Raw genomic sequence first — 27,336 nt, 5'->3', positions numbered from 1 at the left:
GTCCCAATCACTGGAGGTGACAGACTCAGTGTCCCAATCACTGGAGGTGACAGACTCAGTGTCCCAATCACTGGAGGTGACCGGCTCATCCTGACATTCAAAATTTCAGTGTTAACTTGTGGCTTCCGGTAGACTCAGCAGAATCTGTTTAAATTTTAGATTTTTGTTTTGCCTTCCATGAAATCTGCACTCACATATTTTCAGAGTGGATATGAAGCCTTCTATTTTAAAGACCACAAGGTAATTGAGAAATATGAATTGATTTTATTCTTTTAATAACTCCCTAATCAGACCACTTTTTCTTAACAAGATTCAATTGAAATTACATTTTTTTTCCTACTTTGGGAATTTCATAAACGAAGAGGCAATGCTGCTCACATATTAATGCAATCTAATCAAACTCATTAAAATTAGACAGAGAGCAGTGCTTAGTGTGGGAGGTGGTGGCTCGGCCGGGGGCAAGAGTGTATGTGCGAGGAAATCACAGAAGCGAAGAGGAAGCAAGTAGGGCTCAAAGCCCGCTGTAACGTGCAGCCGACACCAAGGTTCAGGCTGACCAGTTCAAAAGACTTATGGGTTCTCATGATTTTCTGATTAATTTAATTTCATCTTCTTCTGCCCATCGACTGGCCTCCAGAGTTCTACTCACTTAGTTATCTGTTTTTGCCAGCTGGTGCTCTGGGGCGACCTACTGCCACATGTGTAGAAAATAGTACATGTGAGGGCACTTGCACACTCACACACAAACTCACACACATGCACACTCACTCACACACATACTCACACACATTTAGGCAAATACTCTATACCCTGAGTGCACACACATATACACTCACATACATATACACAAATACACACTCATACATGCATGCACATACACATGTGTGTGCACACACAGACAGACAGACAGACAGACACACACACACATACACATACACACAGAGGCAAATACTCTATATCCTGAATGAAGGGCCACATGGTCCTCTGGATATTCCTAGTAGTACAACAAGCCTGACTGAAAAAAGCACCCAAGTGTATTATAAAAAGGAAAATAAATCAGATTTTACATCACTGACAGGCAATCAGAAGCTGGTAACACATGCACAGTCAGGAATGAACATCCTTATGGGTCCCCGTTTTTCTTTTCCTTCCAGGTCCCCTAGTTCCTGTCAGCAAGTTGAGGAGAAGAAAGCTTTTAAACTCAGAGACAGATTGATGGGAGATGAAAGTAAGGAAGCCTTATGGTTTCCGCCTCCCTTAGGAGCTGTTTGAGAAACACATGGAGAAACTCAGTCTGTCAGAGGGAAAAACTTCCCGGGAAGGGATGCTACTGCACTTTCTAAAATGCTCTGAGAGAAAACCTGGAAGGCCCTAAATAATTCCCTCTCCTTCTGAGTCTGGTTTCTGGAAGTGCAGTTGGTTCCTTCCCGTGACAGTAAATGGCTTTCCATTTTGGACAACTGATAATTCTGACACTAATGGCTCAATTAAATCCGGGAAGGGACTCTCGGGTATCATCCATTTCAAAGGGAGTAAAGTGGTCTCAACAGGGGGGACCCTTCAGCGACTTTCTAAGCTGCTAACAGCATATTTCTCCTCCCCTTTTAAAAACCATTTCTCTAAAAATCACACCAGCGTTTGGTGAGGCTTTCCAGTAATTTCACTTCAGGTCAGCTCTCAGCTCCATCCGGAATCGCTGAAACATTGTGGCTGCTTTGTCTTCACCTCCTAGGCGGAGGCAGAGTGACTGCCTGGAACAGGTAAATGGATCTGCAGGTCCCCCGTGTACCAGAGGGCTCAGGTTAACACAATACACAGCCTGCTCAACTCTTGCCTTTCCTGGCCTGCACCACGTGACTCCCTTAGCTCCAGAGGCTGAACCCTGTGCTCACCATGAAGCTGTGGAGCTAGTGAGCCAACAAGAATAGAAATAATGACCCTTGCCGGTCTGAGAACAGAGCTCAGAAATGCAGATCTAAGCAGCACTCCAGGAAGTTGTCTCAAGGTAACGTGGGGCAAGATGGCGTCCTGCAGGCATGAAGGATAAGAATTCATCTCTGCTCCTGTTTCCAGACTTTGGCGCCAAGGCTTAGGGCTCTTGAGTCGGCCACAGGTTCAGGCACTCTCAAGTAACAATGGGTCTGCTCTCCCCACAATCCCTCCCACACAAAGCCATACTAATGTATCTTTAGCAAAGAACCATAGGTTATTTGTTCATGCACAAGCACACAGGACAATTGAAAACAGAATGTAAGGTCACTTACAGGGACACAGACAATAAATCATAGTAAATAAACATAAATCACAATAAAGCAATCAACATAAATACATAAAGCATGGAAATAAACAATATGCAGAAAGGTTCTCTGCCCTGACTGCTGTGGTAAGGAGCGGCAGAAGACCGACCGCTTTCTCGGATCATCCGAAATGTTGTTTCAATTGTTTTCATAGATCATGTCATTGCTTCCTTGGAAATCTCTCTACGCTACCTCGGATATGTTAATATGCGTGAACATGTGCTCTGGCTTAAATAAACACGGCATTAGAGGAAATATAAACCACACCTCACTTCCCAGTCTGGATTTTGCTTAGCATTGACAAAGAAAGGGTCTAAGCCACCTTAGCGAGTGCCCACCAACGACATTTTCTTTCAAACACCTAGTGGCTGGCTGTATTTGATTTGCTGTTTTAAGACAGTCTCTAGTAGTCCAGGCTGGGCTTCTGATCCTTCTGCCTTTACCGGTCCACACCCCCAGTCAGTACTACACGCAGGCCGAGTCACTTCCTGTCCATCACCAATCATCTGCATATTCATGGGCAAACACTGAAGAGACTGAGGGAATGTCACCTTTTACTCAGTTATTCAGCACAAATGACAGTGGCAGGGAGAGGCAAGAGGGCAAACAGAAAGCTCGCGTCACACGCAGCCTCAGAACATACAGCTACCCAATCTCTGCAGTCTAAGGAGACCACAGAAATCATTTCAGACCTAGAAGGTGTCCATGAGACTATAGTCATGCCATCAATCTATAGGCAAGTGGCCTTTATGAAGGTTTAGTTACTTGAAGTCATATATCTGCTTGGCAGCAGAGTTAGGAACAGAATCTGTTTTTTTTTTTTTTTTTTTTTTTGAGACAGGGTTTCTCTGTGTAGTCCTGGCTGTTCTGGAACTTACTCTGTAGACCAGGCTGGCCTCGAACTCAGAAATCCGCCTGCCTCTCCCTCCCAAGTGCTGGGATTAAAGGCATCACCACCACTGCCCGGCTGAATCTGTATCTTTTGTTTCTAAGGCCACCTTTTTTCTCAAATAACAATCCTAAACCAGTACTATAGTCACATGTTGTTGTTTTTCTTATCTTCATCACTATGTTGTATCTTGTGATGACCTGGATATGAAGTCGCCCCTCCCTACAAAGTCTTTTGTGTGGAAAGCTTGGTCCTTAGGCAATGTATTTGATGATTATAACTGGACCATAGTGGCTCTGACCCAATCAATGTATTGAACCATCAGTGGATTCATGGCTTTGTCTGAGGCCAGGGAAACGGAGAGGGCCAGTCCTTGGGGCGATGCCTTGCCTGAGGACCCATCTTGTCTCCCTTTGCTTCCTGGGCACCATGAATGTGAGCAACTTCACTCTGCTATGAGCTTTTGCTGTCATGATATGCTGCCCTATGGCAGACCCGCAGCCACACCTTAGACAACCACAGCAGAAGCCTCAGCAAGCGTGAGGCTAAAGCTTGCCTCTTGGGAAAGGGCTGCTCTCCTGTGACGGCCATGGGAGTCTGAATAACTGTCCCCACAGCGATGTCACTTGTAAGGTGAGCAGGCCAGGAGGGCAGGGCTTCTTGAGTGGAGCTAGTATCCTCATCATAGGGGCTTCAGAAAGATTGACTATCCCTTCTGGCATACACAGCTACAGGCAATGCAGAGCTATTTTACAGTGAAACTGTTCCTGACCTGATACCTTCATCTTGGACCCGCCGTTGTCCAATAGGATAAGAGATGACTAGAGCTACATCACTAAAGGCAGGTAGGTTCCAGGTGAGGCGGGACAGCTGCTGCTGTGTTAGAGAAGTTCTGTGACAAGGTAAGGATGCGGATGCGTTTCTTTTTATCCCATTTATGAAACAAGGTATCTTATAGCCCAGGCTAGGGTTAAATTCACTATGTTGCTGAAGATACCCTTGGGCTTCTGACCCCTTTGTCTACACTTGTGGAGTATGGATTTGCACACAGAGTTCTCCCTTCTTTCTTTCTTTCTTTCTTTCTTTCTTTCTTTTTTATTTTTTGGCTTTATTTCAAGTTGCTGGATATTGGATAAGTAAACAAGGTTTTAATTTTGTTGTATTTAAAGGAGATGAGAGGAAAAGCAGTTTTTTGTCTTTGATTTTTTTTTCAAGGCAGGGGCAGGGGAGAAGGAAAGGTTCTGAGCCGATGCTGTAGACAACGATGAAGGATTTCCCCCTATTAATTATATTTTAGACATTTGGAAGCCATAGACGGTGATCACTGCCACTAAGTCACTTGGGCTTGCTCTGCAGTGGATGAGCAATGACCTCTCCAGAGACCAGGGTGTCCCTAACCAATAACCCACCCCTTCCTAACTCCGGGATAGCAGAATTTATGATGCGAGAAAGCGAAAGCTCAGACAGCAGGGGGAGAGGCCAGGCACTGAGGCCAATGAGGCTCTCTGTGTGGGGCGCTGACGGTCTTGGTGTGGGGCAATGAGGGTCTCGGTGTGAGGCGCTGAGGGTCTCCGTGTGGAGTGCTGAGGCTCTCGGTGTGGGGCGCTGAGGGTCTCGGTGTGGGGTGCTGAGGGTCTCGGGATGGGGTGCTGAGGCTCTCCGTGTGGAGTGCTGAGGGTCTCGGTGTGGGGTGCTGAGGGTCTCAGTGTGGGGTGCTGAGGCTCTCCGTGTAGGGTGCTGAGGCTCTCAGTGTGGAGTGCTGACGGTCTCGGTGTGGGGTGCTGAGGCTCTCGGTGTGGAGCGCTGAGGGTCTCACTGTGGGGCGCTGACGGTCTCGGTGTGGGGCAATGAGGGTCTTGGTGTGGGGCGCTGAGACTCTCTGTATGGGGTGCTGAGGGTCTCAGTGTGGGGTGCTGAGGGTCTCGGTGTGGGATACTAAGGCTCTTGGTGTCAGGTGCTGAGGGTCTCGTTGTGGGGGGCTGAGGGTCTCAGTGTGGGGTGACTAGGCTCTCGGTGTGGGGCGCTGAGGGTCTCGGTGTGGGTTGCTGAGGATCTCGGTATGGGATACTGAGGCTCTTGGTGTGGGGTGCTGAGGGTCTCGTTGTGGGGGGCTGAGGGTCTCAGTGTAGGGTGGCTAGGCTCTCGGTGTGGGGTACTGAGGATCTCAGCGTGGGATGGTGATCTCACCGTCTTAGATACCTTTAGCATCTATTCTGGATGGTTCACATTACAACGTAATAGCTTACTACTGTGCAGCAATATCTTTTCATATTTCTCCCGTCTTACTTTGGTTATACTCAGTAGTGCATCAGCTCTAGAGGAGGAAGTAGTGACTTTCTGGTTTTACAACACAGTATCATTTATTCATCCATGTGTATCCATCCAGTCGCCACCCGACCTGCCACCCCGTTCAGACAGACAGCAATGACGACCAAAGCCAAGCCAAGTTCATGCTGTGACTGACATTGATGTTGCTTAGTTTCTCAAGGTTTCCAAAGAGTCTGAAAATTTTTCTGTCTCTCAAGCCCTACCTGCCTGCCTACCTCATAAAAAGGACCTAAGAACTCCTAACATTGTCTGTAGAGTTGGAAAAATCCAAATGTACCCTTAAGCATTTGCGTCATTATGCTTTCTAAGGACCCCGTTACCAAATACACATACTTTATTATTAAAACAACCCAATGGAATATTAGCTCAATTATATGAAAAGAAAAGAGGAATGTTCACACGATTAATGCCTGGGAACCTGAACCCTAGACCCCTCAAGCCTATCTTTATTTCTACTGCTTGCTGATTAATTCTGCATGGAAGGATTTGTCTCTAAAGTTCAAGGCCAAGCACATGTACATATCTGAACATGCTACAGGCCGGTCTGATGGACAAGGCTCTGAGTTTTATGTGGTGCTGGGGATTAAACCCACAGCAGGCTAGGCAAGCCATGGTGTTCAAGCCAGTAAGCAGCATCCTTCGACGTCTCTGCCTAGACAACCTTCAGTGATGGGCTGTTACCTGGGAGTGTCAGATGAAATACACCCTTGCCTTCTCAAGCTGTTTCTGGTCAGTAGAAAACAAACCAGGACATTAGGCAACTGAGCCACACCCCAGCCTTACATTTCATCTTACTAAAGGTTTCAATGAGTCTATATAATACTGCACTCAGTTTCAATAAAACTGGCTAGAGCTCATGGGCTATACAACAGATAATAATGACATATGAAGGAAGTCTGAGTATGGCTTCCCTGAGAAGTATTGTTTGGACCAGATAAACGGTACAAAGTCAACCAAATGTCTGCGGTGGTGTTAGAGAACAGGTGCCATTTGAGTTGTTGAAGAAAAGAAAGCCCGAATCCAGTGAAAACCTCAAGGAGTTAAGCAAGTATCACTTGAGAAAATACAAACTCTGATATTAAAAAAAAAAATTACCCAAATCAAATATAGCTGTGAGATTACTGGAGGTAAAGATTTTCATCTAGTATTCAAAATCAAAGTGCCTTTTGAAGGTTAGATCAATAGCAGCGCAGCTGATCAATAGCCAGAAACACTCCATTTAAAATGAGCAAAAGCTTAAAGGGATTTGATTCGGAAGGGTCATCGCCAGGAACAGTTCTGACACTAAAACTGCAGAGAAGAAACTCACCAACCACTGATAGAGTCCCATTTGTCCTTAATCAGCTACTTCAGAAAAGCCCAGGTTTAACCCAGGACTGGGAGTTCTGCTGGGGAGAGTGGGAGTGTATCAGTAACATACCTGCTTCATCATAGGAGACTGTCAACTTTTCCAGCATCTCCCGGTCAATTGACAAGATCTGCTGCTCGAGGATGGTCTGGTAGGTCAGAACACTGTTTTCCTTGTCCTTCTCGTAATCCTGAAGGTGGTGCTTAAGAGCCTCTGGGAGTCGAGATTTTACATATTCTGCTGCAGTCTGTAGATAAACAGAGAACCCCATTAGTACTCATCCTAGGCTTCTCATTTACCCCGGAGGCTGTAGAGTTCTCAGAGCACTGTGGATCCAACCTCCAGGCACACCTGTCCTTGTCATTGTGACTTTTAGATTCCAATGCATGCAGTAAGATGGATCTTCAAACTGTCAGAACCCCAGAACCCCAGCAGCCTTCCATCTAGTTTAAAGGCATGGAAGATGACGGATTGCGCATACTCAGAGTAAGTACCCAGGCTTTCAATTCCAACGAGTTCAGAGAGGCTGCATCATGATAATTTGTCTGGACACATCTGCAAAAGACATTCCCGTCCTCTGAAGCCCACATGTCCACTGTACATTGCTGGTCTCCACCCACAGAAGACACTTCCATCCTATGTGGTCCACACCTCACTACTGAGCTTTGCTAGTCTCCACCCACCAATGTCCAAAAGAAGTCCTGTGAAGTGGGTGGAAAGAAGTTTATGCTAGCTCCAATACTGAAGCTCTGGGACACATAGAAAGAGGAACCTAGGCTGGCAACGGCAGAGCAGTTGCTTTCTAGGTCCTAGGTTCAATTCCCACAAGAAATAATAGAGGAAAGAAAGAAAGGAAGGAACTTTATATTATTGATTCTATTGTTATTATTGTTATTATTATCATTACTATATCCATTTGTTCCTTTTGTCTGTTTGCTTGGAGTCTGCTTCTACACCCCGCGTATGACATATTTCCAACTAGTAACATCTGAAATTCCATGCAGAGACTCCCAGCCAGTTAGGCACACTCCACCCGGGGACTGGAGGGCCGACATATTTTGAAGAAGGCTTTCCTGAAGATTCTGATGGGTCCCTCTGGTAGGCTGGGTGGTTGAATACTCTTCTCCCTCCCAGGTGAGACTCAGTATGACAGTTAAACCATACGGCATGGGGGACATTGAATGGCACAGTGATATGTATGAATCAGAGGAATTCTGTCACTCCTAAACTGTATCTCTAGAGAGTGGCAGGTCTGATATCTTGCACTTCACTCCTGTTTCATCCACATACTGTCTAAAGGTAACAATCTAATAAATGAGGGTGAACAGTTCAAAAGTAGGATATGCTTGGCAGTTCACATCTGGCTGCAACAGTGAATTCAAGGCCAGTTTGGGGTACATAAAACTGAATAAAAAACAAACAAAAAAAGATACTCCAAAAAATTATATCTGTAGCCACTAAAGAATTTCAAGAACACTGCTAATGAGGATCAATTTGGTTTGGGGCCAGAATAAAGGAAAGACCCATCTACATAGTCTCATACAACTATTAATCGTGAGTATTTTAAGGTATGGGCTACAAATAAATGAAAATCCCTCATGTTCATGGATTAGAAGATTGTTATCACCCAACATGCAATCCCTACACAATGTGATCCATAGGTTCAATACAATCCCAACCCAACAAGATCCTTAGACTCAATACAAGCCCTACCTACAGTGATCCATAGATTCAATACAATCTCTACCCTCAGTGATCCATAGGTTCAATGCAAGCCCTACCCAAAGTCCCAAAGACATTTTTCACAGCAATAGAAAAAGATCCTAAAATTCATATGAAACACAATCTCAAATATATAACATTAAGAAGTAGATTTCTAGCTCACTCATGTACATAAAATAAATAAATAAATCTTAAAAAAAAAAAAAAAGAAGTAGATTTCCTAGAACTAGAGCATATGCTTACCAGAAGCTGGGTAGTCAGGGAGTGAGTGGGAGACACTGTTTTTAAAGATCATTTTCCTACTAGATTGGAAGGATATCAATAGATCTAATAAAGAATGGTGACCACAGTTATAATGATGCATTGTATTCTGAAAACTGCAGAGCACGGATGCTGTGTGTGATGATGTCATCACTAAAAGGATAACCATGGGAGGTGGTCTTGGTTCATTTGTTTTGAGACAGGGTCTTCCCAGGCATTACTGGCTGGCCTGGCCCTTGCTGTGCAGACAAGGATATCCTTAAATTCACGAGATCTCTGCCTCTGCCTTATAAGCTCTGGGATCAGAGGCGTGTGCCATCAGACCCAGGTGCTAATGCAGTTTCACTTAAATTTAACTATCCCATAGTGCGTATACTTTCCGTTAACTGAAAACAGAAACAAAATATGTGTACTTTAAAATGAGACCCCGTGTGTGTGTGTGTGTGTGTGTGTGTGTGTATGTGTGTGTGCGTGTGTGTGCGTGTGTGTGTGTGTGTGTTTGCTGTGAATCAGAAGAAGGCCAGGGTGTTTCTTCACAGAATAAGAGAATCTATATTCTTTGGAAATCATATAGCAGGTGCTATGTAGGCAAGGAAGAAATCACGAAGTGCTGATGAGGTTACAAGCAAAGCTGTTAAACACCAGACACAGTCCATCCCTCCTGTGTAAAGCATACACAAGTGCACACACATACTGAGTAGAAGGACACAGGAAAGGATACACCCCAACTATAAAAGATGTTCTTGCTGTCCTTATTCAGGAGTGTCTCCATTTTCATGACTATTGTCATTTAAAACGTAGCCTTCATAGCTTCCTTCATAATATGTTGCCACAACTTACCTTGGATGAGGACAACTGGCTTTCCAGAAGGTATACTGGGGAGTGGTGGGCCCACAGAGTGGCTAACGATAGCATCTAACATTGACTTCTGAGATTTACGAGTTGAATTCCCCAAATCGGATGCTGATGTTACAGCTTCAAAATATCACCAACTAGAGCTCACTTTCTCTGGCAGCCAGCAAGTGCAAAACAAATAAAATTATTCCATAAAATGTAAATGGACTCAGCAGCACATTAGCATAACACATTGAATTCTAGAGTTTAATAACAAGTTTCTCCTGACATTACACAGCAACGTGCTGACACTGCAGAATAACTATATTTAAACACACTACCCTGCGAGTCAGAGCAACATCTGTCTTTAACAATGTGCTTGTTGGAATATTTATGAGACACAGGGAAGGGCTCTATAATTTATCACATTTTAAAATATTGATCTATTCTTTGTAACTGAAAACACAACACATTATTTCTTCCCAGTTGTGCCTCCGGATGGTGTTTAAAGTGAAATTTACTTTCCTAATTACAATTATACTGTAGGTCTCAAGAGTTTCTGTGTCTACGGTATCAGAGCTACACTTTGGCATTTCAATTCTGTAACTTCGTACACAGAGCTCTTGCTGAAGAATCATAAGGGAAACAGAAGGAGACAACTCTTGGCAAATATTAGATTCTGTTATGATATTTCAAGAACCCCCTTTACACAGAGTGAGACTTTAAATGGATCCAAATGGCAGCTAACCCTTATGTTCAAGCAGGAGCTTATGTTCAAAGCATATTTTTAAGTGAGACTGGAATGATCTCGGAAATAAGAGAAAAATTCAAAGAATAGTTTAAATTTAAAATTTTTACTGGCATTCTAAAATTGAATTCAAAAAATTAACATTTGGAATTACGTACTTTTTATTTTCATTTTAGATTTATTTTATGTGGATAGGCATTCTGCCTGCAGGTATGTATGTGCGCCATGCATACTTAGTGCCCAACGAGGTCACAAGAAAGCAGTAGATGCCCCGGAACTGGAGCTATGGATGACTGTGAATCACCATGTGGGTGCTGAGAACTGAGCCTATGAGAGCACTGAGTACCCTTAACCCTGAGCCATCTCTCTGGCCCCACTTACCTAGCCTTTAATCAATGACAGACGTTCTTGGAGGTCTAGACCCTAACTTGCCCACTCTAACAACTTTAACCATTTCAGAGACAATAAAATAGCTTCTCTCATTTATATATTACTTTCCCAAGCGACCCATGTCTCGGTCATTCTTCCTCCATAAAAACACCAAGGAGAAGTAGACAGCCATGGGTTTGGTGAGGCTCTTCCTGTCAACGACTTGTCCAGAGCTTAGCCACTTAGCATGGTGGGAATGTGTTGGATCCTACACTCTGCCATGTCCTGACAGCATCTGCTTCAGAATTTGTAGGACAGAAGCTTAATATCTTGACAGTATGCATGCCCTGGGGACTCTGAGATAGCTTTGGGGGAGCACTCTCGGACGGTGATGACCCACTGCCTCCAGACTTCCTGCTTACAGATCTGGATACTGATTAGGACGGAGTCTGCTCTTCCCCTGGGAACTGGGACACACCGAGTCTTCAGTTGTCACGGATACCTTTGTTTTGAAGAGTAACAGTTCACATCCAGTCCCATGCCATCCCAGCAGCAGATGAAGTGCTTCACAAACCTGTTTATGATACTTTCCTTCATGCCTTCCTCTCCATCCCCATTTGCTCTCTACTGTCTCATTTCGCTTTTCGGCCCTCAGCTTGGATCTGCTAGGGGCCCTTTCTGGAGTCAGAAGGTGCCCCAGGACTGACTGACCCAGCTATGGCTGTCTCTGGAGAGCTTCCTAGGCCTTCAGGTTTGGGCTTGAGTAGGTTGTCAGACTTAGTCTGGGCGGCGGTGGGGAAGCTGCAGTGCAGGAAGTAGAAGAAAAGTCAGATTCCCTCTGACAGGATCTAAGCAGACGGTGGCTTCTAAAAGAACCGGAGTGAAAGGCGCTGACTCCTTAGGGCAACCCAGGAAAGGCCTGCTTCCTCCGTGTACCACCCAAGAGAAGGATATGCAGGTATACCAGGAACCCAGTGAGTGGAAAGACAGTGACAGGAAGGGCACGGAATGACGAAGGACCTAAACCTTGGCGAGCACTGATCCCATTCACTGGGCTAAAACCCACACACTATTACACTGGTGTCTTCTTTAAGAAATAATTGATGCAGATTAAAAATGTGGAGGTGTAAAGTGTGTTTTATGGTGAGAGGAACTCATCTTTAAAAGGAGACCTGCCAGTCAGGCAGCTCTAATGCCTTAGCTGTCGGATGAGGGAGACACGATTGCACTTGATGGCGCTGGAGAAACATCAAACTCTTCCACAGAGGAACCTGCAAAGTCAGTGTGTGTGCAAACTGCACGTGAAGTATTGGAAGAAAGAGCAAACACTTATAAAGCGATATAGGAAGTCAGGGAACCTGAGATAAATCAACATGCCTATTTAGTATGTGAGCCGTGGTAGGTGCTGAGTAGCCTCTCGGGAGAGCTATTAAGATGGGGAAGGAAATGTGGGAAGAATACTCAGAAACTAGTGTGCTGGGATTTGCCAAGCCAGACGGGGAGGTAAGAAGCATTTACTGGAGGATGAGAAAAGGGATCCAGAAGTCGGCGAGTGTGAGGCCAGAGAGGCCAGAGAGGAATGGAGGTCACTGCACATGCACTAAACCAGAAGGATGGGAGGGCAGCCTTCCACACTGGTGGCTGAAGGATAAACCAGACCATGCTTATGGACAGACACTGCACAAACACAACGAAAATCTGAAAGTTATTCACACCTGGGAGTTGTTTTTTCTAGGAATAATAATAATAAAAAAAAGTAACATTCAAAGATGACTGTGTAGCCTTGTGTGAGAACGTGTTTATCAAAGTTCAATTGTTCATCACATGTGTGAAAGCAGAAAAGAGAATACTAGGGGGTGGAATGGCATGAGCTGGAATAGGAAGGAGGGTTGGGGAGAAGGAAGAGGAGAGGAGGTGGCAGCGGAGGAGGAAAAACAATTCTTGTTTGGAAAATGCCATGATGAGACCAATGCTTTGCTCAGTAATTTAAAAAAAATTAATGTTACTCTAAAATTACTTAAACATAAGAGAAGTTAAATAAGATAAGCATAAATTTACCTTGAAAAGATACTTTTTATGCATGTAAGTGTGTACACGCACATGCACATCCATGCATGCAAATGCATGTGTGTGCAAGCACACTGCGTCACATCTGCCACCCCCAGCATGGCTCGGTCATAGAAACCTGAATAGGGGGCCACAAGGACAGGCACATGTACACAGAAAAGCTAGAGTTGTGTGGAATGTGCCCGTTTTGATGGAGCCATACCTATGACAACAACCAGGAACCTCAAACTTATTGTGTACAGCCACCAAGGAGGAGGAATTAGCTAGTCTCAGTAGGCGATGTCTGTGGATGAGCAGTCTGGGGCTCAAACAGCCAGGAGGTAGCTGCGTTTGGTAATTTTCACACGCGGTAGTAAATCCCTCCTCCTCAGGCCAGGGCCAGGGGAAGGGCTTGCTTTTCCCAGAGAAGGAAGGCTTTGCCAGTGTCACATGCCTTGGAGGCCTTGCTCCTTGACATGGGTGGCTCATGCGAAGGAACACAGTGACCCAGAACTGCATTTGTTCATTCCCTCCCTACGCATGCCTGCTTGTCTGTGAGATCATAACATGGGTGCAGCCAGGAGGGCACCGGATGCCCTGGAACACGGATTAGAGGTGGCTGCGAGCTGCTGTGTGGGTGCTGGAAACCACCTGTCCCCTCTCTATCCAGACACAGTCCTTTGTTCCTTAGGGCAAATGTCCCTCCCCTCTCCCTTGTCCCTTTCTTCTCCCCTTCCTCTACCTCCTAGGTTTGTTCCTTATCCCTGCCCTCTGTCCCTCTGGGGAAATAAATCTCCTTTGTGCTGAGAGCCTCGTCTTGGGTGTCTTGTGCCCACTACTGGTTCCTTAAGATATAACACAGTCATTAAAATGAGAAAATGTTCACAGTAAGTGGAAATTGAAGAACAGTTTATTTATTCCACGTGTGAGGGGCAATCAGTTGAGCTATGGTAATGTATTATCATCAGTTATCTTAGTAGTAAGTGTTCAGATGATTTAAAAACATAGTTACTTTTCTGCAATTTCCAGATCTTATAAGACTATTTCTCCGTGCCGGCACTATCCTGAATATTTTAAATGTTATTATTTCACCTACACAAGAACTTTAATGGGTTTTAAAGATAGGGAAACAGAGGACAAATTAATTTATACCTGGATATACAGTGAGTAGGGGGCTGCTAAAACTAAACTTTGCACACACACACATGCACGTACATGCACACACATATATACACATACACACAGATACACACACAAACATTCTCACACACACATATACACACATGTACACACATACACACAATACACACACAGGCACACACATATACTCATACACACATACACAGACACACATACACAGGTACACACACACACACACACACACACACACACACCATTTTAAAAACAGAAAGCAGCCAGGCGGTGGTGGCACATGCCTTTAATCCCAGCACTTGGGAGGCAGAGGCAGGCAGATTTCTGAGTTCGAGGCCAGCCTGGTCTACAGAGTGAGTTCCAGGACAGCCAGGGATACACAGAGAAACCCTGTCTCGAAAAACTCAAAAAAGAAAAAACAAACAAACAAACAAAACAAAACCAGAAAGCAGTGTCTACATGGTGATCATGTCACAAAAGGTAAAGTGGCCCCTCACTGGGACCCAGTCAGTGAGAACACTTGAGCAAAGCATGGTGGTAGCTGGGAAAGAGAAACATTGAAAGTGAATTTAATTTCCCAGAACCGGATGCAGCAGGGAATTAGACGTGGCTGTGCCGATGGGTATGCTGAAAGAGCGGAGTCAACTGAAGCTGCACACTACACTACTAAAAATCTTCAACCTCCCCACCCATCTCATCTTAGCGAACCCCAACCACATAACTTCCAGCTCCCGTCCCCAAATCTCCCATCCCCAAAGCTACTGAAGGGCTTTGACTAATGCTACAGCTCTGCAGGGAAATAAATGGCAGATAAGTGATTCTAACTGCAGCTTCCAGGATGGCAAAGCTGCTTTCAAGAAACAGTAAGTGGTATGGAATAAAATGGCGTGGACTAGAATCCCGACAGTGTCCCCATTAGCAGGATGTTCTCCAGTGAGACCTGACTTCAAACCACTTGGTGTTTTCTTCCCTTGGAATTTCCAATGATCAAGTAGGCACCTATTCTTATCCTTTGTGGACTTAAACAAAACCAAACAGGCTTCAGATATTTTTATCCAAGCTATGAAAACACATGCCATCTGTCAGGTCCAAAGCAAACTCCACTTCCCCAGATTCTAAAAGGCAGCGCAGATGTCCAGAAATGGGCTCAGCCCCAGCTATAGGAGGATTTTTTAACAGTCAGATAGAAGCCAGCATTCCTTGGGAACTTTCTTATCACTGGTGCAGGGACACATGGCTACCTGTGGTGCCTATTGGCATGTCAAGGCTCACACTGGCCTCCAGGCTCCCTTCCTCAGCACCCCAAGTTCTTGCTGTGCATTTCTGTATGTGTGTGTGAGTAGTATATGTGTGTGCCTGTGTGTGTGTATGTGTGTGTATTTGTGTATATGTGTATGTGTGTATGCTGTCCTCCTAGCCTCCTCTACCAGAGCCACTGGATTCCTTTCCTCAGCTATAACCCGGCTATTTTCAGTATGTTTTTTCTCTTTCTTCCTTTTCTTTCTTTCTTTCTCCCTTCCTCTTCTCCTTCCTCTCCACTCCTCTTTCTCTCCCTTCCTCTACTTGCTTCTCCCATGGCCAGGTACATGTTGACTACGTTCTGCCTACTTCTTCTCTTTGCTCCCTTCCTCCCTCTCTCCCTCTCTCCTTCCCTTCCTCAAATCTACAACAAAATCTTTCCTTTTAGCCATACCATAGAGTGATCATGTCAGTCTACACGCCTACCACTATAGTTTTAAAAGAATCTGACAATGGACAGCGGTCCTTCTCATTTATCTTTGGGCTGTATATCTAAGCTCAAATACTGCAGCTTCTGTTATACGCTGTGAATGAACATAAGATCTAAGGCTTGATCAAAAGCATTAGCATAAACCGGGCGTGGTGGCGCACGCCTTTAATCCCAGCACTCGGGAGGCAGAGGCAGGTGGATTTCTGAGTTCGAGGCCAGCCTGGTTTAAAAAGTGAGTTCCAGGACAGCCAGGGCTACACAGAGAAACCCTGTCTCAAAAGACAAACAAACAAAAAAGCATTAGCATACCAATTCTAGCTAGCCTTAGCTGTTATGTTGACACAGTCATCTGGGAGACTGTCGGATGTGGGATGTGACAGCGCTGTTGGTATGTATGTGAGGGATTGCCTTGACTGTGGGTGGCTCTATTCCCTAGGCAGATCATCCTGGGAGGCCTATCAAAGCTACTGAAGGGGATGAAGAGAAGCTCCTGCAGTTAAGAGCACTGGCTGCTCTTCCAGAGGACTTCGTGGGTCTGAGTCTAAGCACCTACATGGCAGCTCATACTGTCTCTATTCCAGTCCCAGGGGATCCCATGACCGCATCTGGCTTCTGTGGGCACTGTACACATGTAGTGCACAGATATACAGGCACACAAAACTCCTATATATTAAAAAATGAGATCACATAAAATCACATAAAAAGCTAGTTAAGTATTAGCCTCTGAGAGCCAGCAAGCAGCTTTCTCCTGAGGCGGCTGCTGCTGCTGCTGCGAGCTCCTGCTTTAGTCCCTGTCCTGGCTTCCCTTGATGATGGACCATAAATCCTAAGATGAAACGAACCCTTTCTTCCACGGATGGGCCACTGCACAGAGCGGTTTCGCCTTACTCACAGAAAGGAAACTTGCGCAGAGTCTTAAGCAAAGGAGCTGATCTTGCACCAGGTGACGGTACATTTACCACTGTTCTCATGTGCAAATGTTAGCTCTCGCTCTCAGGCCCTCAGATCAATGAGACTCTCAGCGACCGAGTTGGACATTTAAAATTAAAAAAAAAAAAAAAAAGATAGGAAGATCAGAAGAGAAATCGATTCTGAAAATCCTGAGCTGAGAGGGGCTGGCTTTGGGAAAATGACGACTAGGGAGGGTGGCTAGGTAGCCACAGGATAAAGCAAAGAGTGACATGGAAATAAACCCTTCAGATTCTGTGCCAAAACAATAGGGAAAGAGGGAGGGGTGCTACATCTGGCCCCGTTCCAGGGACAGACAGACCTGACTAGGGCAGCAGGGAATGAAGAAAGGAAACACACAGACCACAGAAAAGCTGAGGCTGCCTGGGCGGTACCCCAGAAGGTCAGCAGATTATTGTATACAGTTGAACAGGGAGGTGGGTGGTTGCATTCATGACCACAAAGGAGGAGCTGGTGCCTACAGCTAATCATGGAGGTGGTTTATGGTCTACAGCTAGCTGCTCACAGAGGCAAGGGTAGCTAATTTTGGGGGAGTCGTCTCTCTAGGGGAGAAATCTTTAAGCCATAAATACGGGGAGGAGGCTGGGATGAGGAGAAAGCTATGATAAACATTTGCAGCACACACTACCGACATGCTTATCAGGACCAGGAGGGGAGGTTTGGTAGTCCCCCTCTGAGCCATCTCTTTGGAGAGGCTCTGCCATTTATTTCCCCTTGGGACAGATGCACTGGGGTCCTTCACATGGCTGGCTCATGTCAATAACACACATCCACTTCTCACACTTGGGGCTTCCACGCTCCCTGCAAGTGAGCAATATTTCATTGTAGGCAAGGTTTCCCTGCCCTTGAATGGAAGTGCGCGAGTGTGTGTGTCGATCTGGCAGCAGCCAGCATATAGCCCGCACATTAATTCTCCGAGGTCCCCATTGGAATCCATATTTCTTATGGTAACATATCATTAACTTCTGACAGGTGTTCCTTGGCTCCAGGCACTTTAGAAGAAAGTCAGAGTGAACGCCCTTGCCCACCAGGACAAGGACGGAGGAGAGCAAGAGTGAATTCTCTTCTCTGCCTGCCAACACTGTCACTTTTTGCCATTTTTACTCTTTGCTACTTCTAACCTGGAGAGGTTATTTAAGGAAAGAACCCTCAAGAGACCATCTTGTACTCCTAATTCTGCCTCAAGAAAACAAACTAGGAACCTTGAAGAGGTGGCACCAGCTGTCCACCAGAAGCACGACAATGAAATCTCAACCGGTTGCTATGGAGAGCCAAGGCTGCCAATGGTTATGTCAATGGTTATGAAGAAGGTTATGGTTATGGTTATGGCATGTGGAGGACAGAAAATTATAGAACATACTTAATGCAGAAGCTCAAATTTTAATCTAAGCAGTAACGCGATGACCACTAAGCTACACATCACGAGAGACAATCCTGGGATTCCTCATGAAACAAACTTTTAATAAGTTTATCAGTCTGCTACCTCACATTTACTATGTGGTCAAGTTCATGTGGTAGCATGAAGCATGCCAGGACATGTAAATATACCTGAAGTATGTCTTCCTAGCTCCAGATGGCTGGTCTTATCTACAAAACCCATACCAGCTCACTTTCCAGTCTTCTGGTCTCTAATTATTCTAAGATATAATCAGCCAATGTATCAAACACTGTCTAGACGTGAGTTAGCTTCTCTTATTATTTTGATCAAAACCTACATTTAAGCCTCTGGGTTTATTTATTTATTTATTTTAAAAAAAACTGTTTACAGATTAAGAAGTTGAGGTTATTTCCCTACTACCAAGTTTATGAAGAATGAATTCTTTGCTCCTCAATTAACACACATACTCCAGAGAAAGATCAGGAATTCAACAGTAAATATCACACTTCTTTGATGGTCCTTCCCTGAATTTTGTTTTCAGAGCACACATACACTTTTAGATTTTTAAGAGACGGCGGCGGCGGCAGCATAAAAACAAGCAGCCAGCCAGCCCAACGCTCACCAATCTAATGAGCACTGAAGTAGCACTCAGCTAAAGTTGTTGGGCTAAAGGTTTTGTGATGGGCAAGTTCCTATCTCGTCTGCAGTCATAAAGAAGAAATTGTTTCACATTTTACACACTTGAGAGGCATAGGAAAAAGATCCAATGATATTGATTCATGGAGAAATAGGGTTTTTTTATTTCAAAAATTATGTGGTTTATTCCTTATTAAATTCCCTTCCATTTCTGAATCTTGGAAGCCTGGGGAAATATTAACTTCCATAAGTATTACTCAAATGTATTCTAGAAAGTTCCACAAATAATTCTTACTGAAAATGCCCTTGAGGACTGAGAAAGCCAATGGGACTGTTACAAATGAATTACAAAAACCTCGTGAGTTATTAATCAAAATGATAGCATTCCAAGGCTATGACACTAGAGCAGCCCCTGGAGGTCTTAGTCAGAACATACATAAAATATTCTTGGCTTAAGGCAGCTATTTATACAGGGACGATTCCAGAGGACTCCTACTGGGCCTCACTGGGCTGCTACCCCATAGCTACCTCCAGGAAGCAGGGTGGCCAGAGTATCAGGGACCCTCCAGATGGGTTGGGCTGATGTCCCCAAACTGATGTGGCATCAAGAAGGATTTTCAAGGCCAGTATTAGACTTAGGGTCCTTTTATATGAAATGGAATAAGAAGGGTGGAACCTTCTATTCAGTGAGTTGGTGACAATTTTATTTAGTGTCTCATGAATAACTCCACGAGAACCCCCACACTCACCCCCAATCATTTTTTTTTTAAGCTTTCTCTGATGCCTGGAATTGTCCTCATTGCTTCTTCTCTTCCTCTCTTTCTTTCTTTCTTTCTTTCTTTCTTTCTTTCTTTCTTTCTTTCTTTCTTTCTTTCTTTCTTTCTTTCTTTTTAACTTCTAAACTCTTCTCTATCAAAAATCAAGTCTTTCTGAGTTTCAGTGAGACAACTCATAAAGGTCCTTGCTGTCCAGCTTGATGACCTGAGTTGCATCTTAGGACATATTAGAATCAGAGAACGGAGCCGGGCGTGGTGGCACACGCCTTTAATCCCAGCACTTGGGAGGCAGAGGCAGGCGGATTTCTGAGTTCGAGGCCAGCCTGGTCTACAAAGTGAGTTCCAGGACAGCCAAGGCTATACAGAGAAACCCTGTCTAAAAAAAAAAAAAAAAGAATCAGAGAACTGACTTCTGCAAATTGCCTCCCCCTCCAGCTTCTCCCCCCCCTCCCCCCCCCCCCCCCATGAATGCTGCCCTCCAAAGAAGTCAACAAACACAACAACAACAGATTTTTTTTTTTTAATGAAATACTTTAAGGAAAAGTTGTGAGTTATTGTTCAGTTTCAGTGTGGACAAGATGGTCAGCGTCTTTTTACATACAGGAAGGTGGGTGGCACAGCAAGAGGTGCCCCGGGAAAGTCCCAGGGACAGGACATGACGGGACATGAAGGTCCAGAAAGAAACATTCTCTATTCGGACACAGAACTTTGTGGGAAGGAAAACTCAAGAGATCGAACTGCTTGAAGGTGAAGCAGCCCCACTCCACCTCTGCCCCTGGCCTGCATCGAGCTGGTTGGAGGAGAAGCTACCAAAGTCAAGTCGGTAAATGTGGCTTTTGTTGTGCCTCGCGCTTGGATAAGGATGCTCTCAGCTGCATCTGCTGTGAGATCTCCTGGGCTGCAGGAGCCACCCGGTAGGTGGCAAAAGAAGACTCTGCATAGAAATGACCACTTTTGTCATCTCAAGACCACAGCACCTTTCTCTGTCTAGCTAGTAACAGCTGCTGTTGTTGTTTTTAAACTACTGCTATTACTCATCTATTTTATTAAATTATATGTATCACATATTTGTGTATGTGCACGCAAGTCTGTGGGGTGCCCAGAGGACAAATTCCAAGCTTTCCATCTTTCCCGCTACCTTAGTGGTTCTGGGGCTTGAGCTCAGGCTATCAGGCTCAGCCAGGGCTGCCTCAGCCCATGGAGCCACCCTGCTAACCTATAGTATTTTTAATTCTTAAAACCCTGACTGTATGCATTGACATTGCTGCAGGGCCTCCGTGACACAGGCTCCTTTCTTTCTGTCATTTAGAACTGGCAGTTTGCTGAGCCTCAGAAAGCCGGAGCCCTCCCCACTCTGAAGCAAAGTGACTGTCTGAGGAGACACCAGACGGCACTGACATCCCTTCCCGGCAGCTTGTGGGCAGCCAAGCAACCCTTAGAAAGCTGCGCACTACCACATCATGGTTTGCTCTTGAATGCACCCTGGCATGGTCAGAACATCCTCCCCTCAGCCGAGTCAGCCAGAGCACTGGACCGGGATGCTGGTGGGAGGACGGGGGAAGCTGGAGTCACCGGCAGTCATGTGTAACTACACACAGAACTCAAAAGGACATCTTATTTTAGAAAAGAGAAGAAAAAGATACCTAATTGCATGGAAAAGCTGTAATTTCAGCAGCGAGCGCACCTGTTTATGTAAACACAAAGTGACAGATCCTTAGCTTTCAATAGGCAAATCGGTCGTAGACCATAGAAAGAAAAGATGCCTACTGCCAGCTCCAAAAAAAAAGACAGCTGGATAGGTTGGTGCACAGTCCAGGGCTAGGACAGTCTCTTTGCAGTTCATTTTTATTGTACATGCCAAGGGAACACTGTTTTAGATGCTGGGGATACATGATGGAAAAGGGGTGCCGTGCCTGCTCCAAGTGTGCTGTGGGGCTAGTGGAGAGGTAAGAGACCACATGCTAACGGAAGTAAGGATGCTCTTTCCAGAGAGACAACCAAGGAACCTAATAGCCTGGGATAGCCTTAGGCTTCCCGTGAGAACCAGGCTGTGCCAAGAACTTAGGACAGGCAGTGGGGTATGAGGGGGTAAGAGGCAACTGCCAGCTACGTCAGTGTGATTTTTAAAGCGTGGGAAAACTGGAATCCTGAAACACAGAATTGGTAATTTCACAGGTAGAGAAGGCTCAAGACGGATCTGTGCTATAAAGTGTTGGACGGCAGCCATGAAGCCTGTAGAAGAACAACTGGGGTTGCTGGGGGGTAGCAGGGGGAAGCTACATGCTGCCCTCCCCCAAACAAAACCAGCAACTTTCTATTTGTTGCTATGAGAAAGAAATACTTCCTGACCTTATCATTAAACATGGTTTTATGATAAAGAATCTGAGTTTAAAACCAACTTAGGCCCAAGCAAGCTCTTGCCTTCCTGTTTCCCAACCTTTTTCATTTCGTCTTCACCCCTCACTGCTGCCTCTTCAGCCTCAGCCTCTCACACGTTTCTCTGGCATGTTGAATTTACACTATGGCCATTTTGTCGTGACACACAATTACGACACATCTGTCAAAGCAATTTTTTAAAAAAAGTCAGAAACATTGTTTTCTGAAAAGAAACTGTGGGTTACGGGAAGCAAACTGGTAGGCATCGGACAAATGTGAAATATTCTAGTTTTAAACCACTCATTTGCAATGACAACAGAAGCAGGCTAAAATGAACATTTCTCTACTACAAAATGTGCGAGAGCTCCTTGCTGTGGGGTAAGAAAGTGGCTTTTTCAATTGAGCAGGACAGAGGTCTAACGGACTCTCCTCTCCAAACCCCACACCTCACTAGCCTCTCATGCAGGCCTCATTGAATGAAGGAAGTTCCCCACCACAGAGAATTTGAGAAAGACATATAGACTTATATCTAGAATGGGCTAATATTTCCCACTGTGAGAGTCTCGGTTCCCAAGAGGAAGTCCAGTGGGAACACTTACGGTGGCCAGAGTCTGTCCACCTACCAGCCCCCCTTGGAGGAGAGCTGGGAAAACCAGAAGCAAATTCACTTACCCTCCGGGGCGGGCCAGCCATGCTCCTAACCAGCCAGCTAGTGTACTGAGTTCTTGCTGTGTCATGGGCTCGACACTCAGTGCTCTACAGACTACCTCATTAAACCTTCACTACAACCCTGCCAGGCACGTACACTCAGCCATGTTTCATTGGTGTGCCCTTGAACACTCTAGCAAGAATCTAGACTACCATCATAAATATTTTGCCTAGGCAAAACCTCAGAAGTCACAGGATAAAAATGTAGACACACAGAACATGTGCATTACGACTCTTTTTATTTGTTAAGAGACAAATCAAAGAAGACTCCGAGTTTCTTTGGCATTCAAGACAAAAGAAATAAAAGCTGTATAAATCACAGTATCATTAAATTATAGGAGGACAAAAACGATGCCCATGGCAGACATTATTCATCAGTCAAAGAACATGACACGTGAAACACTCATCAAATGACTTCATTTCCAGGACAGATTGTTCACCCATACTTAAGAAGAAAGAGCACTGAACAGCTATTAACAAGCTAACCTGAGAACTCTGAAATATTTCCATCAAGTGCAGGAAACCAAGTTTTATACACAGATATCACATTTTTAAAAACACAGTATTTTAATGTCTTCTTCCAGAGAACTAGATAAAACTTCAAGGTCTTTTCTGGTTCTTCAGTTAAAAAAAGACCATCAAGTTTGGATGTGTGTGGAAGTCCTGCGACAATTCCCTAATGACGTCTATAAACAGTAGCTTTACTTCATGATAGCCCATTGTACATAAGCTATCAGACAAAGAAGAATTCTGTATTAGTTTATCGTTTGTGATAAAAATGAATTTTGATGGAAGGAAAACGTATGCCTCCTCAGTTTAAGAAACCGAGCCCTCCTTGGTAATGTAAAGCCAACAGAGCGGCAGTTGGGAAGGGCAGAAGACAACTGCAAAGCGAAATGCAAAGAACCAGGAATTTTGAATGCATAGACATGTTTTATCATTATTAAGAATTTCCCTTCAGTTTCACATGCTCTAAGAAAATCTATCCAAACGGGTTAAGAAAACCGGTAATTTTGTCACTCTGTTTCTAAGGGACATGTAAATCTAACTGGTATTTATATGCTTTTCCTCTAATCTAAATATTTGTTACATGGAACAAGACTGCTTCTGTGTCTTTCCTGGTCCTTTAGCAGTCTGTAAAGTGTTAGGCATTAAGTACACGAACAACAATGTTTTCTGGATAAACAGATCAAAACTCAGTTTAAATGGATCAAAAGTGTATCAAGAACAATAAAGATTTCAATATCCAGAATTTCAACCAGTTCACCATTAATCACATAAATAGTAAACAATGAACAGCAATATCTAATAAGATCTATGTTACTGGAAAAATTAATGTTTTTAAACATTGTTCGTAATTCATCAGCTCCCTAAAATGTTAAGTAACCCAAAAAAATTGCAATTACCATGAAGCTTTGCCTTAGGACACATCTGAAATATGCCAAGACACAGGAAAGACTCCTATATTCATGAGCAGAAATTGTCTTCCAAATGGTTTGCATTGAGAGTGTGCCTGGAGTAAGCCGTTTATCCAGCAGATGGCGCTGAAGAATCAAGCAAAATGTCTACCTTCCGAGCTCCCCGGGATGGAGCCTGAAAGCTCCTGATGGCGGTCCTTTTGTGACTAAACCAACAACTGGCACCATAGTGAACTATGACAAGTGGGGGACTGGTTGAACTGGGTTGTAAAGCAAGCCTTATAATTGATTCACATGTTCACTTAGTATTTTCTTTCTTTCTTTCTTTCTTTCTTTTTTTTTTTTTTTTNTTTTTTTTTTTTTTTTTTTTTTTTTTTTTTGGTTTTTCGAGACAGGGTTTCTCTGTGTAGCTCTGGCTGTCCTGGAACTCACTTTGTAGACCAGGCTGGCCTCGAACTCAGAAATCCGCCTGCCTCTGCCTCCCAAGTGCTGGGATTAAAGGCGTGCGCCACCACGCCCAGCCACTTAGTATTTCTTGAATGTGTATGATGTTCCAAGGGTGGTACTGAATACAGAGAGCTAAAGAAGAGTTCTTGCCGTCAAAGAACTTGTGATTTAAGAAAGCAAATAACCTGAAAACAGATCAACACACAAGCAAGTGTAATCAATTACCTAATTGAGAAGCTTGAGAGACACTTGCCTAGTGGGATATGCGAGCCAACTCTTGAGGAATGGAAGGAGTTTGCTAAGTAGAACCAGTGCTGTGGCCTAGATATGAGGGGTTTCCCAAACGCCCCATGGGTTGTAGGCTTGGTTCTCAGTCTGGGGTGGGGTGGGTCACCGGGATGCTGGCTTCCTCAGTGTTTTGATGCATGTACAGGGATCAGGGATGAGCTTCTGCCCATAAGCACCGGAGGAAGGCTTTGTAAGGTGGAGCTTGCTCCTTTATCTCATGCTCTTGGCTTCCTACCCACGGGGAAAAACACGAGCCCTTTCTACTGTTTGCTCTGGGTGCCACAATATTCTGTCACATTGCAGGTCCAAAGTGATAGAATTGACCAAGGGCTGAGAACCCTGGAACCTCAGCCGGGATCTTTGTCTCAATACTCCCCCAGCCCCAAATCAGGTACTTTGTTAATGTTACAAAAAACGCTAACTACTGTAATTGGGGAGTAGCATCCAAGACAGAATTCACACAGGCACAGAGATGAAGTGGGGTTATAGACAGGGGTGTCACAGGGCCTCAGTCAAGTGGATGTGGGCATGTTTGGAGGGAGAAGAAACTGCAAAAGAAACAGAATCTAAGGAACTAACCTCAGGTGGGAACCAGGGGAAAATGTTCAGGAGTTTTAACAAGGATAATTATTAGTAACAGCTGCTCTTTATAGAAACTTTCAATATGCAAAGCGCTGGACATGCAAAGCACTAGACTTAAATGTCCTATCTTCTTCCTTTTTCCAAGTCCTAAAAATACATACTAGTTTCCATGCCCACTTTTCAGAGCCTGGCCTGCTCTGTTCTTGAGTTCTTTCCTTGCATATACTCAAAGAGCAAGTATTTTAAACATCTCAGAAGCTACCAGCAGGCGTCACTCCATTCCTCAATAAACCTCAATAAACCATGGAGCCCCAAACAAGACACGGAGAGCTGGGTTCGAAGTTGCACTGCAATTGGCTAGTTCTGTGGCAGATGCCCTTGAATGTAATCTTCAACTGGAAGGCCCTTGGTCTCTTCAAGTTCAACAGTTCAGTGAGTTGCTGGCCAAGCAGTGGATGAAGAAGATCTTCAGAGTCTCCTTCTAACTTAGGATGTATTATATAAAACTTCCTTTCTTCTTCCATACCCAACCATAGAGGTGCTGGAAGCAACGCGAGACAGGTGACCGATGATCTGTAGAACCTACACGATCGATCTGGAGACTCTAGGCTGTAGCCAGAGGGCTGACAGACACATTGCAGAGAGAAATACCGTCCTGGTGTGGCTGCTTTGCTTCTATCATATTAAGTGGTAATAATCTCCCAAAGTTCAAGTTACAGGAGCCTAACAGAGGGCACACTGACTATCCAGAAAGCTAAAAATATGCCTCCAAATAGAAGTTTCTCTAAAGCCTCTACATTAACTGTGCTGTAGCAGCTATCAACGGGCAGTATGAAGCCACTACTGAATTAACAGAGTCACATGGCTACAAACTCCTGCTGTCACATGAGTGGCAATGAGCCAACCCACTGATTAAGTAACAGAGCTGCTCTCTCTGAGCCTTAACTGAGGCAGCAGAAAAGACAGCCAGTGTGACTGAGTCACAGCAACAGACTGACTGTCCTGGCAGTGAGCAGCCAGAGGAGGAAAAAAACACCAACTTCTTGTAGGGGATTCCTGAAAAAAAAAAAAAAAATCTTAACATACTTTATACTTTACAGCAAGCACTTGATGTCACTCTAGAAAAAAAAAAAAAGATTCACAGAAACCATCTACTCTGAACTTCATATAGACCAGACCCATGGAAAACAAGGCTGAGCAACAGTCTGAATATTAAACTAATCTTAGAAAGTATCCCAGAGTTGGAGCATCATAGTTCCAACTGGCTGGTAGCCATGGTAATTGGTGGCACTTTGGGGCACAAAACACTTGGGACTGGGAGTTTTTAAATGGTAGAAAGTGCAGAAATGATGGAACTAGACTGGGCTCTCTGCTCCCACTGCATCAGGGAAGGCTCTGCATTCCTTCACGTCACTAGATGTCGTGGGTGACAATGAGAAGGACTTAAGTTAGAGAGGACTATAAAGTGAATTTATGTTATTTACTAGATCCTTAGAAACATTTTACTAAAAACTTATTTTAAACCTGGAGTTCTCTCTGAATTCCAAGAGACTGTATAAATAAATTCTTGGGGAATTAGTTCAAGCAGAAACTTGCTGGCTACTACTGGAGGAGAAATAAAACAATATAAATATTTTAATGAGCATGATAAGAATGTTCCTAAGAATCAACATTGACTTGAAGCCAGGCACTAAATCAAGACTGTGTGTGTGTGTGTGTGTGTGTGTGTGTGTGTCCTCTAAGGTCAGAAGAGAGGCAATAAAGGACGCAGCTCAAGAGGCAGAGTTCTTGCTTAGTGTGCACAGCACCTAGGCTCAGTTCCCAGAACTGGAAACACACACACACACACACACACACACACACAAAGCTATCAAATGTTGCATATCTAGAAATACACACACTGCAGGAGCCACCTATGTGAAATGATTTTTAAAAAATAATGTAAGAGAGAAATTAAAATAATGACATAAAAGTGACAAATCAATTAAGTTTTCCTTAAAAAGGAAACAGTGTCATAATCTTGTTATTTATTAAG

The 27,336-nt window shown here is 44.4% G+C and overlaps 1 protein-coding gene across 3 annotated transcripts in view; it reads right to left on the bottom strand.

Moving 5' to 3' along the window:
- Ppm1l (protein phosphatase, Mg2+/Mn2+ dependent 1L) overlaps positions 1-27,336 on the bottom strand; it is a 243,379-nt gene that overhangs the window by 54,826 nt on the left and 161,217 nt on the right. Inside the window, exons 1-2 of one of the 3 annotated variants that reach the window (XM_029537972.1) lie at positions 7,344-7,379; positions 6,935-7,109 (exon numbers count right to left, since the gene is read on the bottom strand). In XM_029537972.1, coding sequence (XP_029393832.1) covers positions 6,935-6,971 — 37 coding nt within the window. In that variant the 5' untranslated portion in view covers positions 6,972-7,109; positions 7,344-7,379. Of the gene's footprint in view, positions 1-6,934; positions 7,110-7,201; positions 7,223-7,343; positions 7,380-27,336 lie in introns of those variants that run through there. The other 2 variants (XM_029537973.1, XM_021196357.2) reach the window with 2 other exon arrangements.

Source organism: Mus pahari, chromosome 4 (genome assembly GCF_900095145.1).
Source record: "Mus pahari chromosome 4, PAHARI_EIJ_v1.1, whole genome shotgun sequence".
In the NCBI taxonomy this organism is placed as follows: Eukaryota; Metazoa; Chordata; class Mammalia; order Rodentia; family Muridae; genus Mus; species Mus pahari.
The sequence above is the reverse complement of the archived record's forward strand: the minus strand, read 5'-3'. Positions and strand labels throughout refer to the sequence as shown.